Below are 19,195 nucleotides of genomic sequence, written 5' to 3'. Positions count from 1 at the left end.
TTATCATAACATACACTTTGTCGTTTATACTTTGTATCTGCCTGCCACTGTGGCAGGGTTGCAGAAGAATGTCTTCTGTCCCGTTTCCTAGCCTAGCCGTTCTGTTGGTGGTAAGCTCTTCAACTTTTTCTGTTTCTTAGAAACATTCCAGCAGGGTCCAGAGTTGATGTATTCTCACAGCTGCCTCTGCATGGTTGCCACGACTTCCCTCATCCCTTGGAAGACGTGGAGCTCTCCTCGGATCGCTCTGTGAATTGCTCTTTCCCTGGGCCCAGTTCCTTTGTTGGCATTTGTCATCTCGTTTTTACGGTCTGGGTGCCCTTGCGACGGCTGGTGCCTGCTGGTTGTGCTCTTTGCGTTGAGCCTCCGCTGGGACGCGCGTGGCCTCTTTTTGCACAGCCGTGCAGGATGGGGCTGGGAGCAGTTGTTGAAGCTTGGCTGCAAGTTGCTGGGGGAGGCCGGGGGATGGGCAGGGCGTTCCTCTGGCTGGCGTGTCCCTGTGGCTGGTCTTAGGTGCTTTTCCGGCCTCCTAAACATCACTCCCAGCCCTGTTCCTGCCCGGAGACAGCTGCTGGACCCTTGCTGACGGCCGCTGGCAGAGGACAGCGTGTTCTGCCTGCAGCTGGAGTCCACACAGAGGGGTTTCTGAGTTGGCGGTGGCCAGTCCCCTCTTTCCTCTGTGTCTCGGCTTCCTCCCCAGGAGGGCTGGGAGTGGAGTTTTGGAAGTCACTGTCCTGCTTTCGAATGTGGACTCTTTCTCCCCTTTACTAGTTGTAAAAAGCCTCAGGCCAGTTAACTGACCTGCTGAGGTTTTGATTTTCTTCTGTGTCAAGTCAGGGTGCTAATCACGTTTTTAGGGTGGTGTGAGAACCAGAGTGTGTCTAAGTGCCTAGCCATCCTGAGTGGTCATAAACGGTGGTGGCGGCGTTGATTGCTTTCTTTCTGCAAGTTAGGGCTCTGTGCTCAGGTCAGTGATATTTTTAGCTGGTTCCTCTGCAGCCCCCCCTCCCCCCGGGTTCTCTGTTAGTATCCAGGGGATTTTTTGCTTCAACACAAGGGCGTTTCTTCTTCATCCATCCTGTACATTGGCACTCCATGGGAGAGTTCTTTTGAGAAAGAAGTGTTTCCATCATTTAAAGTTTTAAAACCACGGGGCTGTGTGATTCTCAGGGTCGAGTTTGCATCCAGGCTTCTGCGGTTGTGAGGCCCCATCCTTCAAGATTCCTCCAGCTCCTGAGTAGCAGAAAGCCCAGCTCGAGTTTGCTTACACAAGGAGGAGCTTGCTGATAGGAGGTGTGGGGTTGGGGCGGGTGCCAGGTGCCATATGTCAGGTGGCCCCGGGCCCTCTCCTGCTGTTTTCTTGGTATTGCCCCCCTTCCTGTGGTGGCCGCATTAGTCCACCACCCTGGGGGAGTGGGGGGGGAGAGAGCCTCCTGATTTCATTTTTTGGTAGGAGGTCCTGAAGCCCCCGAGGACTTGTGCATGGCTTCCATGCTCAGAGGGGCTCAGTCCTGGTCTCCCTGGAGGCGGGGTGGGTCTTGGATTCCAGGGTGTCTGCTGTAGGTGGGGACTGGGTGCAAGAATGCAGGCCAGTGGGAAGCATTTGAGAGCCCTTCGCCAGCTTCATGGTGCCGCACGATTTAAGAACCAGCTGCCACAGGCGGGGTTTTGAGGTGCCCAGAGTGGTGCGTCACGCCTATTTCTGTCCTCGTGGTAACCGGCGCGGGGGGCCGGCCTGTGTGTGTCCTCCATGGCTGGCGTGGGGTTGGGGGGGAGATCCCAGCCCCTCTGGTTTCTGTGACCATGAAGCTTGCCCTTCAGATGGGCCAGAAACCTTGGGTGGGATTTTTATGTTGTTGCTTTCAGATCCTTTTGTGACTCTCTGGAAGGTGGCGTCCCCCCAGGGTTAGGGGGTGGGTAGAAATTTGCCCATGTCACACTCTTCATTTTGGGGCTCAGAGATGTAAGAAATCTGAGGTCGTGAAAGTTATCAATTTGAGTTTTGTTTTGGGGTACGGAGGGACCAGGGAAAGATGAAGGAATGTGGAGACAGTGAAGCCTGGTCTTTGCCGGCGGACGGCCAGGGAGGTCTTTTAAATCAGAGCCTGTGTGCTTTAAGGGAATGGCAGCTGCTCCAGCGTTCCCGCCTGCAGAATTCCATGGACAGAGGAGCCTGGTGATCTACAGTCCGTGGGGTTGTGTGCAATTCTTCCCACGTATGCCTGTGCGGGAATAAACATGCGACGTGCACGTGGAGAGCTCGTCTAGGAGCCGACTGACCACTGGGCGTTGACTGTGTGTAACATTAATTTGTCACCATCTGTGACTCTCTCTAGTCAAAAGCCAGTTAGACATCCTCAAAGCACTTGTTCTATACTGAAAGCCACTCCCCAGCACCCCGGTCTGCAAATAGAAACCCCAAACTACGAGCATGGACGTGCTGAAGGGTGGCTTCTTAGAAGTGACAAGGATGTGTCCCCGCTGAGTTACCCCTCCGTGTCCTCCGAGGCCCCTCCGCCTGCCGTCTGCCGGAGGAATGTCACTCATCACAGACAAAGCGAGAAACCCGCGTGGCTGGCTCTCCCCCCTTTTGAGAGTCCCTCCTTTCGTGGAGGCCGGGTGAGTGGGGGAGCCTGGGGAGCGGGGTGTGGGCCGGGGCTGCTGTATGCAGGCTGCTCCGTCCCCGGGCCTGTCTGTAGGCGGGGAAGGGGGCCTTTTGCTTTTTTTAGGAAGCGCGGGGGTCACCTGCGCATCCGACCCGAGGAAAGGGTGTGCTAGGCAGAGGGATCACGTTGTCAGGTGTTCCAGCCGGGATGCTAGCTGACACGGCTGGGAAGTGGCAGCGGGGCCGTCGTGGATGGAGCAGCGAGAGCGAGAGAGAAGGTGGGAGAGGGGAATTTGCGGAGACGGTTGGCTGGGGCCACGTCCCATGGGCCATCAAGAGTGACTCTGGGAGAGAGTGTGTACGTGTGTCTGACTGAATCCCTTTGCGGTGCAGCAGAAAGGAGCACAATGTTGTAAATCCACACCGTTTGAATAAAAACTATTAACAAAGAAAGAATGACTCTGGATTTTATTCTGAGGGGGGCGGGAGCCTGGGAGGATCTCGAACCCAGGAGTTGACCTCGGGTGGGGACTGCCCGAGGGAGAAGCTGAGATTTTTGCGGACCAGGTAAGCGTTTGTAGCAGATTGGACCGGGGTCGTGGTGCAGAGTGGTCCGATCCTGGGGAGTTTGAAGGTGGAGCCGGTGGACTCTGCCTAGCCCTGGATGCGGGTGGGGCGGGGCGGGGGGAGAGGGACGGCGCTGGAAGGACGGGGCTGCCGTTCTCAGGGGGCGGGGGGTGGGGAAGTAGGGGCCGCCTGGAGAGAGTGGGCGGAGGTCGGGGCAGTGTTGGGGTCACCCCGTGGGCGTGCGCGGCGGGGGTGGGGAGCCGGTGCAGCCGCGGTTCTTCCAGGTGACATGATGCTGACACTGCCGCGGCCCTCTGCTTCCTCTTGCCAGAGTGGGTGGTAGGGTTACTCGGCCGTGCGACCCCAGCACCTTCAGAGCAGAGGCTCTTCTCCTGTGGCAGCCTTGCTGGCCTCTGTGAAGAACTCGCCCCGGGAGTGGCCCCGTCACCATCTGAACTAACCAGCTGAGCTGACTGCCCAGAAAGTAGGAAGGTGGGGGGCTTCCCTGGCGGCTCTGTGGTGAAGAATCTGCCTGCCAAGGCAGGGGACGCAGGTTCGAGCCCCGACCCAGGCTGATCCCACGTGCCGAGGACAAGCTAAGCCTGTGCTCCCATCACTACTGAGTCTGTACTCTGGAGCCCAGGAACTGCAATTCCTCAAGCCTAAGCGCCCTAAAACCCGTGTTCTGCAGGTGGAAAACCGACCGCAGTGAGAGGCTTTCACAGGGCAGAGAAGAGGAACCCCTGCTTGCCGCATCTAGGGAAAAGTCTGCACAGCAATGAACTTGGCACAGCCAAAAAAAAAAAAAAAACCACACATAAAGTTAGGAGGGCAGACTTCCTCTTGTCCTAGAGGCTTTGAAGGCAGGGTGTTGGGTCTGTGAGGGTTTGGGGGACGTTGGTGATGGCCTCTGAGGGGACTGAGCCTTAAGGTTTGATCTCTACACTGTGGGCTGAGTTGACCTTAAAGGCAGTTGAATTCCGACATCCATGTGGTGATTAAGGAGGAGGTTCAGCCTGTAATTCAAGCCTCCGTTCTGCTTTTGAGGAACAGAGTAAGAAAGCACCCAGATTGTAAAAGGGGCCTCACAGAGCAGGGTTTCGGGTTGAAACCCTGGCCTGCGTCCTGGGGCCGCAGAGTCACTGGGGGCAAAAAAGCAGCCAGTGCAGCAGCGGGCGGACGGGCCGGCCCTCAGAGGCAGATCTCGGGCGCAGAGGGCCCTGGCCGCCGGGTTCCTGGAAGCCCCTTGAGGAAGAGCGTGTCTGTCCTTTTCCACAAGTTTCCGATTCGTCAGGCCTTTGTGCTGGTGGCAGCTGGTGGCTGCGTGGTGCAGGCTTGGGTGGGCCTGAGTGCCCGTCTTGTTCTGAGAGATCCCAGGAGGCGGCTGGTGTGCGTGTCTGGGTGTGTGTCCTGAGCCTCCCCACTCTCTGTCTTGAGCTTCATCAGCTCCATGGAACTGGCCCCCAAACCAGGCTCCCACGCCCGTCCTGTCGTTGGGTGACAGTCCTTTCGAAAGGACTTACCCAGGCCAACTCTCCCTTTCCGCAGACTCAGTTTTTAACCCGTCTTTGAGTCCTGCTGTTGATCCAGATGAGAGCTTAGGTGACGGTCCCTCAACAGCTCCACCTTCCCAGTTTTCCTGGTGATGGCTGTGAGGTGGATGACTCTTGGCGACTGGAAGGTGGGGCCCCGACTGCTTAAGTGTGTCCCCCAAGGCTGGTTGCGGGGAGGGAGGTGGGATTCAGGCCCAAGGGCGTAGGCTCCTTCCCTGTCCCCCTGGCACCTTGCAGTTCGCCTGGGTTCCTTGGGACCTCTCCCGGACACTCAGGGTGCTGGCATTAGAGCCATGCCTGCCGACCCCCCGGCGCCTCCACCGCTCATGCTGACCGGAGCCTCTCCTCCAGTGTGATCCCTCTCCAGACCACTGGCTTCCTGCTCCCAGACCCGTGTCACTACAGGGAAAAACCAGAGATTGATGTCTGGCATTTCCTTGCCTTTTTTCCCCTTTTTTTTGCTGGCCTCGTATCTTTATCCACAGCTTTGTGGGTTTGTTAGAATAGGAAGTGAAGTACTTCCTATATAAGCTTTGGCCACAATGCTGTACCTAACTCGTGTGTCCCCCCTCGCCTGCAGATCAGGGTGCGTATTCCTCGTGCCAAATCAGATTCTTCTCTCGTCGTGTCAGAAGCAGAGTTATTGACAACAGGGGTTACATTATGCTCTTGACATTTCTGCTGCAAATGTGCGTTTTGGAAACCCTGCCTTCCTTTCCCGCTGCCACCCCTCCCCTCGCCCCGCCATCCTCCCCCTTTGCTATTTTAGGAAACCGTTCCAGATTTTCGAGGGTCGGTGGTCTGGAGGGATGAGCTGAGAAACTCTCTGATAATGATAAGAGTCAGTGGTGAGCCAAATGTTCCCTGAGTGTTTTGTTAGAGCCCTTGGACGTAGGCCAGAAGCAGAGAAATCTTTTTTTTTTTTGCTGTTCAGGTTGGAAAGACTTTGCATTCCCCTCGTCCCCCAGATTTGGTATTGGCTGCTCACTCTAGATTCGGAAAAACAGTCCTCTAGCCAGTGACCGTGTTATGTGAATTTACTTGTATACCACCAACTTTTTTTTTTTTTAAAGAAAACCAAATTATAGATTCAGACCTGCTTGTTAATTTTACTGCTGGTTCCGTTGTACCTCTAATCTGCTTTATATACTGATGATTGTAGGCCAGTCATCAAATGTTTCATGACCACATGACCATTACTACCATGACCCCAGGACTTGTGGGAGTGAGGGAACTAAGACCTCTAAAGAATATGGACAGAATGAAGGTTCATGGAGCTGCTTTGTGTTGGAGGGGAAGGGACTCGGTTTTCTGAGATTTTTTTTTTTTTCTTTAAGGTGTTGGGCATTCCATACATTTTGTAATTAAAGTTTATGTACTTTGTTTTATCTATTTAAAAAATTTTTTACCTGTTTTTGGCTCTGCTGGGTCTTGGCTGCTTTGTGTGGTTTTTCTCCAGTTGCAGGGAGCTGGGGCTGCTCTTCCTTGCTATGCGCGGGATCCTCATTGCAGGGGCTCTTCTTGTTGTGGAGCCCAGGCTCTCGAGGCCGGGGCTTCAGTAGTTGCAGCTCACAGGCGTAGTTGCTGCTCCTCAGCACGTGGAATCTTCCCAGACTAGGGATCGAACTCACGTCCCCTGCCTTGGCAGGCAAATTCTTATCCACAGCACTACCAGGGAAGTCCTAGACTTCGTTTTGGATGTTAGCTGTTTTAAGAATTAGAAAGAACCCTACATTGTATTTGCAGAGTGTTACAGTTTTGCAGGTATTCAGTGATGATGTGTACGAGAGCTTGAGAGGTGTCCCATTAAGTGTCAACTAGCTGAGAAGAGTTGTCCAGTTGTAGCCGTCTGGCTTTTTCTTTTGATTTCTCTCTTTTGGACGGACGTTGGCACCACGTTCAGTAGAGATGACTCTCTGTCTCTCTTCAGGAACCTTTCTGATCTCCAGGCAGCTGTGATGGCCAGTTAGATTGGCTTCTTCCTTGCTGCCCCCAGTTTGGCCCCGTTCTGACCAGGTCAGGCTCTCAGTGTGGCTCTCAAACCGTATTGGGAAGGGAGGAACGCCTTGCCATCTCCGGGTTGGTTGACGGTCTGCTGGTCATCTGCTTTCTTCTAACTGGTGATCTTCTAATTGGTTGCGTGCCAACAACTTCTCAGGATATTATGAAATGTAAACCAAAACCAAATGAGATTAAAATGGAACCTCCAGGCCGTGGAACAGACGGACTGACTTCTGTCCTTAGAGGTGGTTTCGGCAGAGGCCGTGGGATCACAGTCAAGGGCAGATGGTCTCAAGCTTTCTTGAACCGAGGGGCTACAGCTTGTGTCCTCAGTTTATCTGATGAGATGAATCGTCCACCCCCAGGGCCTATCTCAGCCACAGAATTCAGTTTGAGATCTGAGATCTCTTAAAGTCATTTGCCTTATATGTGACTCCTGTGGTCCCCTCACCCCGATCCCTGCTGCCTCGGTGGTTTGATTGCATGATGTTTCCCAGTTACTGACGGACGACACTGACTGTGGGATTCTTGGCTGAGATTTTGGGAGGGCAGCTCTCTGCTGAGCTCACGAGTCATAGTAAAGGAGGATGTGACCCTAAGGCGAGGAAAACGGTGGAGACCTGTTCCTTCCTCGTGGAATCCTCAACCAGTCTGGGTGCTAGAGTGAGGCCAGGGCAGTTGGTGGGAAAGGGAGGGCTGAAGGGATTGATGTTCTTCCCATGGAAATCAGTTGGGTGAGGGAAGAGAGGCTGCGGAAGGCAGTGTCTCTGGGGTTTGGCAGTTGAGACCATGCAAGAGAGAGAACAGACCTGGACTGGGGCAGGGGTGGGGGCGGTGCGTGGTGGAGGTAAATAGCAGCAGCAGTTTAAGATTTAGGCAAGAACTTGAGCTTCCCCGGTGACTCAGATGCTGAAGAATCTGCCTGCAATGCGGGAGACCCAGGTTCGATCCCTGGGTTGGGAAGATCCCCGGAGAAGGGAAAGGCCACCCTCTCTAGGATTCCTGCCTGGAGAATCCCATGGACAGAGGTCCCTGGTGGGCTACAGTCCATGGGGTTGCAAAGAGCTGGACACGACCGAGCAACTAACGCCGAGCTCAGAAAAGTGTCTTTTTTTGATCAGCATGACGTGGGGCGGCCTGGATCGTCACAGAAGTCTTCACCAACAGCTTCTCTCCAGGGGCCATGCGCAGGTGCATTCACTCACTCCGGAAATCGACACTCGGGGTCTGCCATCTCAGGGGCATCTATTGTGACAAGACTGAAGCTCCTAAAATCTCCCGGAATGCTTTGCTAGCTTCAGTGTTATTTACTTAAAAGTAAATATCTAAAAAAAAAAAAATAAAGGCAAATAAAGGAGGCAGTTGATCTTAGTGTGAGGATTTGCCCTTGGGGCTGGGGTGGACCTGGGCTCGTGCCTGGCATTGTCATTTCATAGCTGTGTGACGCTGGGCAGGGGCTTTCATGTCTCTGAGCCATGGAGTCTGGCTCTAAAGTGGAGGAATTCGAGAGAGTTGAGTAACCGTGTGTGGTGCTTGGGCGGCCTGCCGTGTAGACTTCAGGGCCTGGGGTGAGAGTTTGCTGTGATCCTCACTTAGTCCACTGGCCAGTTTCCTTCTCAGCCTGCCAGCATATGTTGATTCTGTCCCTGTATCTGTCACTCTGTCATTCTGGAACGGAGGACACTCCTGTCCTGAGTCACAGGGCAGTGGGGGATACTAGGGCACATCAGCTCTAGCAGTGGGTGGTGGGAAGTGCCAGGAGGGTTGGTGTCGGAGCTGAGGATAACAGCAGGGGCCAGCCCATGTGGTCCAGGGGGCATTGCCTGCAGCCCTCTGTGTCTAATTGCCAGATCTGCTTTGAAGTGAACTTGGGAGTTTTCTAAGGGCGGGAGGGGGACATTGGCTAATGATATTTACACTACTCTGGAGAAGGAGGTAGCGTGGCAAGGATTTTGCTTGCGTGTGCTAGTTTTCGAAGCCAGGGTTCTTGTCCAGGTGGTTTTGTGTCCAGAAGAGCGCTGCTGACTGAGGTTAGGCTGGGTCTCCTCGCAGGATTGGAACTGATTCTAAGACCCCAAAGTGGGCTGGGCCCCTGGGTGCTGGGCGGGGCCTCTGGGTGCTGGTTCCCCAAGACCACACACTTGCTAGGGTTCTCCTGCTCCATCTTTTGGCATCCTGTTTCTCACAGATGAGATGGGGGACAGCTTAGAACCACGGTGTCTCATAGAAGTCTTGGCCTGATAGGAGAGTCAAGAGTTTCGTGAAGATGCCCCCTGGGCTTTTACATTATCTGTATGCCAGTCGATGCTTATAGAGCAAATATATTGCAAACATTCATGTCTGTGTGTCTGAATAAAGACTACATTTCCACCCAACTTGGAGATATTTTCTTCCATGGTTTGTTCCCTGCTAAAAGTTTAAAATTTTAATATTACAGCTCATTTTTCTCTCTGGTCTGACACGTTGGACTCATTTTTTCCTGTTAGTTTTTTTTTCCCCCCTCTTTATTTATGTAAGCCCAAAAAGCTTAGTGTAGAATATAGACTTTTCTGGGAATCTCAGCTGAATGGTCTCAGTTGCTTGGCTCTTAAATAAATCTTACTGTTGTGTTTCCTCATTTTGGCTGTATGTGTTCACCTCATGTAGAGAATTTTCTAGTGGAAAACTTTTGGATGAAATATTATTATTCCTCTAACATATCATTAAATTTTATTTAGTCTATGTGCTTTTATTGTTTCTGAAGCCATTCTCTCATTCTCAAATACGATCATAGTGCTTTAAAACTTCAGCATAATTTTAAAGAATGATTTCGGCCTCGGCCATTCTGGTAGTTTGCTTTTCAATCTTGGCACGGAGGCTACAATTATCTAGTGCCAAACACGTAGTTCTCTTAAGTGCTATCGGATATTTATTTGACTTTCAAATTTAGTGAAATCATCTTTAAAACGTGTTTATTAAGGATGATAATTTAATCTAAATAAGGGGCACAGCAGTTGACACTGTAGGTTTTGGAATATGCTTCGTGAGTTTTCAGATTGATGATTTCAACTAAACAATCATTCCTGAGCTCCTAATGATACAAGGCGTTGGGCGTGTGTGTCTGTTTTCGAGCAGACACGTGTCTGTTGGAATCGGACCCTTTCACGCACTGACTGAGGACTCTTCACCCAAGAGCTGCAGTTTAGGTTTGTGAGTCTCTGCCTTGTGTTGGTGGTTAAATCAAACCCTTGAAGACACCCAGCACCCTCCCGCCTTCCTCCCATAACCACTTATCATTTTGATTAATCTTGACAGAAAGCAAATATGAAATACAAGTAGAGAAAAGAAATACGATTGACTCGGGCAGCGTCTTTCTAGGAATTCTGATTACCAGATTGTTGGGACAGCACCTCCCCATTTCACGCTCTTCTGTCTCTTTCCTGCTGCACTCACACAGGCTGTTTACATCTGCCTTATTTAACTATCACCTCTGCAGAAATGGCAGTGGGTTTCTGTTTTAAGAAAAGCGTAGTGTTTTCGGTCACCACGTGCATTTCTTTAGAGTTGATTCCTACCAGTTCACTCATTCTAAAATACCTTCACACACCTCTCATGTGGTGGAACACTTTAATGATGCCAGTGCTTTAAATTTGGTGTCTGCTATCCTGGAAAAACTTTGGGGCCCTGAGTAAGAGATTCACATTTTGCCTTAATTAACTGTATTTAATAGAAAAGTCTACAAATACTCTGCACATAAAAACACTAGCTTAAAATTTTAAGGAAAGATCCATAGTGTGGATCTTTGAGCAGCCTGTCTTTTCTTCAAGTTCAGAATCCAAACTACTTCCTTTAATCCGTGTGACCAGGTGTCCCCATCTCCTGGGTCTCATCTGCTGCTCGTTCTCTCCACCTCGCTCCAGCCACAGGGCCCTTCCTTCCCTTCCATCCCTGTGCTGAGTTTATTCCTGCCTCAGGACCTCCGAATGACTCGTTAGTCTGCTGGAATATCCTTCCCACCACATCTTCCCCTGGGTTGCTCATTTTGTCATTCAAGTCTTAGCTGAGTTTGATCTCAGCTACTCTTGTTGATTCCTATCACATTTCTGCTACTTTGTTATTGTTTTGTGTTAGAAGGTGGAATTCTCCTGTGTATTTGCTTACCTGTTTATTTTCTGTCCTCCCCTGGAATATTCACTCCAAGAGGGCAGGGCATTTTTGGAATGATCATTGCTTGATCATTTCTGTACTCCTCACTAAGAACTTAAGATTTATTTGTGAAGCGAATGAAGAAAGGTTATGAAGGTCAAAAGAAACAGGCCTGGATAGATGACTTGCCGGCATCTGATACTACTTGGGCCATTTTCTCGGGCCATGGAACTCTGGACGTGGGGAGGTGAAAGGTGTTCCTTACTGGTAGCAAGGCTGAGTTTAGTGGTAACTGCATCTTAGTCCAGCGTCACCCCAAGGCTGGTGCTCGCCGAAGCACTCCAGCCTGTTTTTCAGGTTTCTTGCAGTTCAGTGGCTGTCAGAACTCCCAGCGGAGCTCTCTCAGCCCTGCCTGAGTGCTGACATGTGCCCAGGTCCTTGGTTTCCCGGCAGGTGGAGTCGATCGGTCCCCAGATCTGGGTTCAGAGCACACCTGCCTCCTTGTCTGCCAGTAACCTTCCTGTTGGGGTTCCTCATTGCTGGACGGGGCTCTTGGGGAGACTGCCTCTGGGCAAGGAAAGGTGTGTTGCCTGGGGTTTGTGCCGAGTCAGCGCTCTGACACCCAGCGGAAGGGGAGCCCCGACAGTGGAGTGGTCCTATGGGGGCTGTATTTCCCCATCAAGCTGGTGCTGCCCATGGTAAGCTCCTGACACATACTTGTGGTTTCCAGGCTTAGCAACCTCAAGGCCTCACACCCGGTTCCTCCACAATTCCAGGATAGGAATTCTGATTTATCTTCTGTCCTTTTGACAGTACTGTTGCATTAATGTACCTTGTGCATTTTGTGAGGAACTTTTTATTTTCTCTCGTTTCCTATCTACCCTTGTTGAGGAAATTTTTACAAAACTGACACAACATTCTCCCTGGGAAGAGTGGAGAATTGAGAATCCTTGTTACGAGAGAACTGACAAAGCGTTACAGTTGGCCCTTGAATAGTGTGGGTGTTAGGAGTGCGACACCCCACCCTGCCCTCCCCACCCCTGTTGAAAATTCACATCCAGCTTTACAGTTCACGTCTGCATCCACAGTTTGCATCTGTGTGTTCAGCCAACCACAGCTTGTCGTTTGGTATATGGCAGTACAGTACTTAATGAAAAAATTCATGTGTAAGTGGACCCGTGCAGTTCAAATCCATGTTGTTCAAGGGTCAGCTGTATTTTGTCCCAAGTATGCAGATTGGTTCATGGACAGTTACTCAATATCTACTTTGCCAGAGGTTTGAACAGACGAGTTTCAATGCATATAAAATACTTCATGTAGTGAATCAACCAAAAGTTAATTTTGTCTGATTTTGGATCCGTCGCCTGATGGCATAACTTCATCTTGTCACTTTGGATCTGAACTGTTAAAGGTAAAACCAGAACCAGAACTATCTCACATGCCATAACTAGTTTTTAAATAAGATAAACAAAATTAAAAACATAATATTTGGCTTCTCAGCTTTCTACGGTGATTGGAAAGGTCACTGCCTTAAAACTCAACATAATTCCTGAGCAATTACTTAAATATCTGAGTTGGTATTCTTAAATTAATGGTAGAATTTTAAGTATTTTAATGCTTATGGAGTCTTGAGGCTGCTTCAGGGCGGATTGAACCAGAGCGAGGTGGTATTTAGTGGTTTCTGCCCTGGCTTCTATTCAACTTAACATAGTTTGACTTTAGTATTTTTGGCTAATGAAAGTGTATCTTCTAGGTTATGGTAGTCTTAAGCAAATGTGGCTTGAATATGAAACTAGAGAGAAGTTTAATTATTGGCAGATCAGTGACAGTGACAAATTGCTTTTCTTCCTCTCTAGTTATACATGGGAAGCGGTGGATACCAAAAATAACATGCTTTATAAAATCAACATCTGTGGAAATGTGGGTATTGCCCAGTGTGGACCATCAAGTGCTGTTTGTATGCAAGACTTGAAGACAGACAGCTTTCATTCTGTGGGTAAGTAAAACTGCTGTTAGCTTACTACACGTGGGAGATCCTGATTTTGCAAAAATGACTGTGTATGTAAGCTGTCTCTTTAATTATATAAGCTTATGATCCATAATATATATTTTATGTTTTATAGGAGTTCATAGTGGTAGCAATGGAAATGTCCGATCTGAGACAGGGTTAGCTTCCTCCCGTCCCGCGGATGCTGTGCAGTCAGTCGTTATGAAGATTGATGCGCCTTTGTGTTTGTTGCTACAGAAGGATGTTTCCTATGTGGCTCTGCCTTCTCCTGTTTTTTTCTTAAACCCTGTCTTTCCTTTTCTCCCTCTTTTACCCCCATTTCCTCTGACGCCCGACTCCCTTCCCCCTTGTATCTTTCTGCTTTCGTGGTTTGAGTCTCAGGCAGTCTGTATTCACGTGGGGTCGTAGATGGTCCCTGGCTTTGGGCTCCCCCTAAAAATTAAATGGTCCTAAGGGCTTCCTCCCAGAGGAAAAAGCACAGACCTCTTTCCTAGGGCTCATTTCATTTGCCCAGCGGCTCTGGTTGTTGTTTTTTTTTTGGTCGAGATCCCTTTCCTTTGGGAGGATAATGGGTCCACGTGGTTGATGGCCCTGCCACGTTACTTGGAGCGTGAAAGGGGCAGATGTGTAAAAGAGATGTGGGGCGGATGTGAAAGCAGGAGGTGTCGCCCTCAGGGGTGGTGGTGTGGGTGTCCGTGGCGACCTGTGACCCGGGCGTTTTCAGGGGTGAGGTCTGACGGGTCGGGGCGGAGTGGGCACGGTGTGTGATGGTGACGGTGTGGCACCAGGAGGCGGGGATCGGTTTTGGAGTTGGGAGGGGCGAGTTCCTTTGGTAGCTCCATCTGTCATCCTGAACGCAAATTCCTAAAGCACACTTGAAAGGGCTTTTTAGAAAGTAATGTTTAGAAAAAAGAAGAGCGAGGTCTGGGAGGTCTGCTGGTCGAGCTCCAGCGTCTGCCTGGCTTCCCTCTCCCCCAATGTGGAGACAGTCTAGACCAAGAACAGTGGTCAGAGGGATTTGGGGCCCAGGATAGAGATCTGAGAAAGCACCAGCTCGTTCTGAACTCCTGGGCCAAATCTTACTATTTTGTGATATACTGAAAAAAATTTGTGGGACTTCCCTGGTGGTCCAGTGGTTAAGAGTCCTCACTCCCAATGCAGGGGGCCTGGGTTCGATCCCCTGGCCAGGGAACTAGAGCCTGCATGCCTCAGCAGAAAGGCAAGTTTTCATGCTACAATTAAGACCCAGGGCAGCCAAATTAAAAAAACAAAAGTGCAAATGAGATCATCAGTTTCTTAGTTTGGACAATTCAGGGAGAGAGGCCCTAAGTGGGCTTGTTGGCTGGTGTTACTTAGGTTTTCAGGAAGAGGAAAAGTAGTTTTCCTCTTGATTTTATTATAATATGGGCTATAGTATTTTTGGCTAGTGAAAGTGTGCTTCTGGTTTGTGGCACTGCAGTGCACTCCAGTGTAACATAGATGGGTACCAGATGCACACAAGTCTCTAGGAGGAGAATTTGTGAAGTTGGCACAAAATAGGATTGACCAAAGTTAAATAGGCTTTGAAAGCCCAGGGAGGAGAGTTGGTATTTTCTGGGGTAGATAGTGGATCCATTTTAGATTCTTTGTGACGGTAATGGGGGAGAGGTGATCCGATAAAATGTGTTTTTAGAAAGCTGGGCCTGGTGGACTAGGAGAGGTTGGTTGAAAGGGAGAGTTAAAAAAGATGAGTTGTTACCGGTTGACAATGATATAAAACAGCTGTTTCTAATCTCATTTTACTCCCAGACACACATGACATACTCTTCCTGGGGCCTCAGACCCTCTGGGGGAGAGAATGGTATGCTAGATGAAGTGTGCTTTCAGCACTAGCGGTTATTGCCCTGTCCTTCAACTCCGGAAAAGCACACGTGTGCGAGCAAGAGTGAGAGCAACATGAACATTAGCACAGGTCACCTTAAATCAGACCTCATTTTGCTCATTTGTGTTGTACAGTCGAAATAACTAAATTTGTTCTTGTGAATTTAGTTTTATAGCTAATCACTAAAGGTGGTGTGCACTTACATGCCAGGTGTTCTGTTTCTAAGTAAAAAGTATCTCATTTAATTTGTTCATCAACTTCTGAAGCCGATGATCTCATTTCCCTCATTTTATAAGGGAGAAAGCTGAAGCACGACATGGATAAGCAGCCTGCCAGAGGTTGTGTGGTTGCGGATTTGAATGCTGACAGGCCAGCTGCAGAGCCTGGGGACTTACTTGGCTTCTTGCTCTGCGATCACAGTGTCCCATCAGACAGTTATAGCGCTAATACGGGAAGTATGGTGGGTAACCTGAACTCCTGGCTCTTAGAGGACAGCTGGAAACTGACATCAGTTTGCTAGAAAGGGAAGACAAACGTGAATTTTGGAAAATAGCCGCAAAAACTGGAGCTTCCAATAGATCAGAGAAAAGAAGAGCTAGTTTAGCAACAGATCCAAACGCATATGAGAACTTAATGTATAACCTGAAATTTAGATATAATTAAGCCATTTATCTCCTAGGAAACAATATTAGACATCTCCTTTGCATTGTGTTACAGAGATTATGGATTAATTAAAAGTAAAAAGACAATGAACATTGCGGGGAGGGGGGGAAGCCTAGTAAAATAGAAATATAATCTGAAGGAGGTAGGAATTTCTCTTTATAAATGATAAGAAAAACAACGCAGGAGCAAAATAGCAAAGTCTCTAAGAACAGGCAATTCACAAAAGAAGAAATCCAGATGGTCAATTCAGCTTCATTTGTAAGCCAGGCATAAATGCAAATCAAAGCAATAATGAAATCTAGTTTTCCTTCAGTCACATTGGCAGAAGTTTAAGTGGTTGAATCATGGAATGCTGGCAGGGAGCCTAGAAACGGGCACACTCACATGTTACTATAGGAGGATGATTGTCTCTAACCCTTGTGGGAAGATAATTGTTGATGTGAGTTTTATAGTGCCCATAGGCCACTTTTTGTACTTAGAGACAAATATTAAAACCTCAACTTTGGTCTAAACAATATTACATTATTTTTGATTAAAAAATCCTGCATTAGTTCTTCTTAGGCCAGTGATACATATATAAATCTAGCAGAGATTAGCAGTCATTTTTACGGGGTCGGTGAACAGCCATTTGGTTCCATTTACAACCTCGTTGAATCATCTTCATCACATTTTACAATAATTTATGCATTTTATACATTTGATTTCTGTTTAAAGTACATCAGATAATCTGATCTGACGATTAAAGTTTAAGGATTAACAATAATTCTTACAAATTTAATAGTTTAAATGTAGAAATATGATAAACCTGAAATTCTCTTAGCTGTTCTAACATTGTCACAGTTTGAATCAGTTGCTTAGTTATACCCTCTGAATTAGTTGTAACATTAAACATCACAAGTATATAAAAGTACTGAATACAGTTCACATTCCTCCTAACAGCCTTAATATTAATACCATGATTTTCATTTAATTATTCTTTCTGGGGGTTGAAAATTATGTATCCACTTCATGAAGGCAATTATAGCCCCTTTCACCAAGGTAACAGACTCACTGTTAAGTGAGGTTACTCACCACAAAAGCCTGGGATTCTGACTGGCTTCTTATAGGTGACCTGGGGGTAGGACAGAGTATGAAATTCAGTTGCAGTTGCTGGTCATGTGACTTCATTTACTCTAAGCAGACTGACCCCTGACTTAAGGTTGTACTTAATGATTCCTGTGGGCATTCACAGAAATCTATAACAGCAATCCAGGTTGATCACTAGATTAACTTTCATGTCTCTATTAACATGTGAAAATACCATTTCTTCTTGTGCCTTGTATCTTTCATTTTAAAAAATGATATAATTCTGTTAGATATACAAGATGATACCTGGTGATAACCTGGTTGCCTTCTAGGTGTAACTCATATTTTTATCCCATTTGGAGTCTCTCCTGATAGTCTAGAATTATCTGTTACATTTAAAAACTTAGATCCCTGTAACAGTCTTTTGAACATAGACTTTTGTACAAAAAAAATTCCTTGTAGCATTGAAAATTGTGGCAAATATACCGAAACAGCCTAACCATGGGATAGTTCAGTACATTGCAGTGTATTCTGATTTACTTGGTTAAATCATAACATATATATATAATTTTTTTTTTTAAAAACAGCTAACACTTAATACTCATTTACTGATTTGTAACAAATATTTGAATGAATCAGTCACCAAAACAGACGAAAACCTCTTTTCTCACGGAGCTTACATTCTAGTGGTGTAGGAGGCCCGCAAGAAAGACAGTGGCTAAGTGGGATAGTAAGACTGTGACAGATGCTGTAGAAGACAGTGGCAAGGCGGGAGCGCCGGGGATGGGGGGGGGGGGTCTCGGGATGTGTGTTCAGGATTATTCAGTGGGGTGGGGGTCGCTGAGAAAGTGACATTTGAGCAAAGACTTGAAGCTGAAAGCAGCGAATCACGTGGCTCTGGGGTGGGGGGGGCGGCGAGTGGGGGTCAAGGCGAGAGGGAGGGAGTGTGAGGGGGCAGGAGCCAGAGTAGAAGTCCCTTTCGGAGTGTTCATAGAAAGAGGAGCGGAAAGGTGGGGCGGAGGCGAGAGCTGGGCAGGGGCGTTCTCTTTTTGGCGAAGGAACACGTGAAACTGCACACGTCGAAAGACACGATACAACAGAGGCGAGCGTGTTCCGCGAGGGGGCGGCCTGGCCGGAGCACGTCGGAGAGGGCTAGCGGCCCGGCTGGCAGGCCCTCAGCGAGGTGCTGAGGAGGCCCGGCGGCCGCGTGCTGGGCCCCGCGGCCGCCGGCGGAGGCGCGATCGCCAGGCCGGGCAGCCTCAGCGAGGTCGGGTTGCGAGCTCGGCCAGGCTCGGCCGCGGGCGCCGAGGGTGGCAGGCGAGGCCTGGCAGGCCCGGCGCGCGGCCTGGTCGGGCGGACTCTGGTGAGCGCGGTCGGGAGCGCAGGGTCTGCAGGACCCGGCGCGGCCTGGCCGGCAGCGCGTGGCCGGGGCTGGCGGGTGCGGGCGAACGCGGCCGGACGGGCGCCCTGGCGCGGAGGGTCGGGAGGACCCGGCGCGGCCCGGGCTGCAGAGCGTGTCTGGGTCTGACGGACTCGGGCGAGCGTGGTCTGGCGGGTGCCCTGGAGCGAAGGGTCGGGAGAACCTCGCGGGGCCTGGCCGGTAGCGCGTGGCCGGGTCTGGCGGGTCCGGGTGAGCGTGGCCTGGTCTGGCGGGCCCGGGCGAGCGCGGCCTGCAGGGCCCGGCCTGGAGAGCGCTGTCTGGAGGGCCCAGCGCGTGGTCTGGCGGACCCGGCGCGGTCTGGCGGCCCCGGCCTGGAGACCGCGGTCGGGTGGACCCGCCACTGCCTGGCGGGCTCGGCAAGTGCGGTTTGGTCTGGCGGGCCCAGGCGAGCGCGGCTCGGTCTGGGGGGCTCGGCCTGGAGGCTGCGGTCGGACAGATCTGGCAGGCCCGGGACGTGCGGCCTGGTCTGGAGGACCCGGCCTGGAGAGTGCGGCCTGGAGGACTCGGCGCGGTCTAGTCTGCTGGGGTCTCGCCAGTGCGGTCTGGTCTGGTGGGCCCGGGCGAGTTCGGCCTGGTCTGGCGGACCTGGCCTGGAGAGCGCGGTCTGGAGGACCCGGCGCGGCCTGGCGGGCCCTGGCGAGCGCGGCCTGGCGGGCCCGGGGCGCAGGGTCTGAAGGACCCGGCGCGGCCTGGCCTGGAGAGCTCGGCCTGGTCTGGCGGACCCGGCCTGGAGAGCGCCGTCTGGTGGGCCTGCCGCGCGTGGCCTCGTTTGGAGGACCCGGCCTGGAGACCGTGGTCTGGAGGACCTGGCGCGCACGGCCTGGCGCGGTCCGGAGGACCCGGCGCGATCTGGCGGGCCTGGCGAGCGCGAGCTGGTCTGGTGGGCCCAGCGCGGGCGGCCTGGTCTGGTGGACCCGGCCTGGAGAGCGTGGTGTGGAGGACCCGGCGCGCGCGGTCTGGCGGGCCTGGCGCGGTCCGGCAGGCCGAGCGCGCGGTCTGGAGGACCCAGCGCGGTCTGGCGGCCCCGGCCTGGAGAGCGCGGTCTGGAGGACCCGGCGCGGCCTGGCGGGCCTGGGCGGACGCGGCCTGGTCTGGCGGGCCCGGCCGGGAGACCGCGGTCTGGCGGGCCTGGCGCGCGCAGCCCGGTCTGGAGGACCCGGCCTGGAGAGCGCGGCCTGGAGGACCCGGCGCGGTCTGGTCTGCTGGGGCCCCGCCAGTGCGGTCTGGTCTGGCGCGCCCGGCCTGGAGAGCGTGGTCTGGCGGGCCCGGCGCGCGGTCTGGAGGACCCGGCGCGATCTGGCGGGCC

General features: G+C 51.2%; 1 protein-coding gene across 1 annotated transcript in view; it reads left to right on the top strand.

Annotated features, from left to right (window-relative positions):
- Positions 1-19,195, top strand: part of IGF2R (insulin like growth factor 2 receptor) — a 101,746-nt gene that overhangs the window by 6,859 nt on the left and 75,692 nt on the right. The window contains exon 2 of the mRNA XM_065931019.1: positions 12,708-12,847. Coding sequence (XP_065787091.1) covers positions 12,708-12,847 — 140 coding nt within the window. The remainder of the gene's footprint in view (positions 1-12,707; positions 12,848-19,195) is intronic.

Source organism: Muntiacus reevesi, chromosome 3, assembly GCF_963930625.1.
Source record: "Muntiacus reevesi chromosome 3, mMunRee1.1, whole genome shotgun sequence".
NCBI classification, from domain to species: domain Eukaryota; kingdom Metazoa; phylum Chordata; class Mammalia; order Artiodactyla; family Cervidae; genus Muntiacus; species Muntiacus reevesi.
Note: the sequence above shows the minus strand (reverse complement) of the source record. Positions and strands in the feature narration are given on the sequence as shown.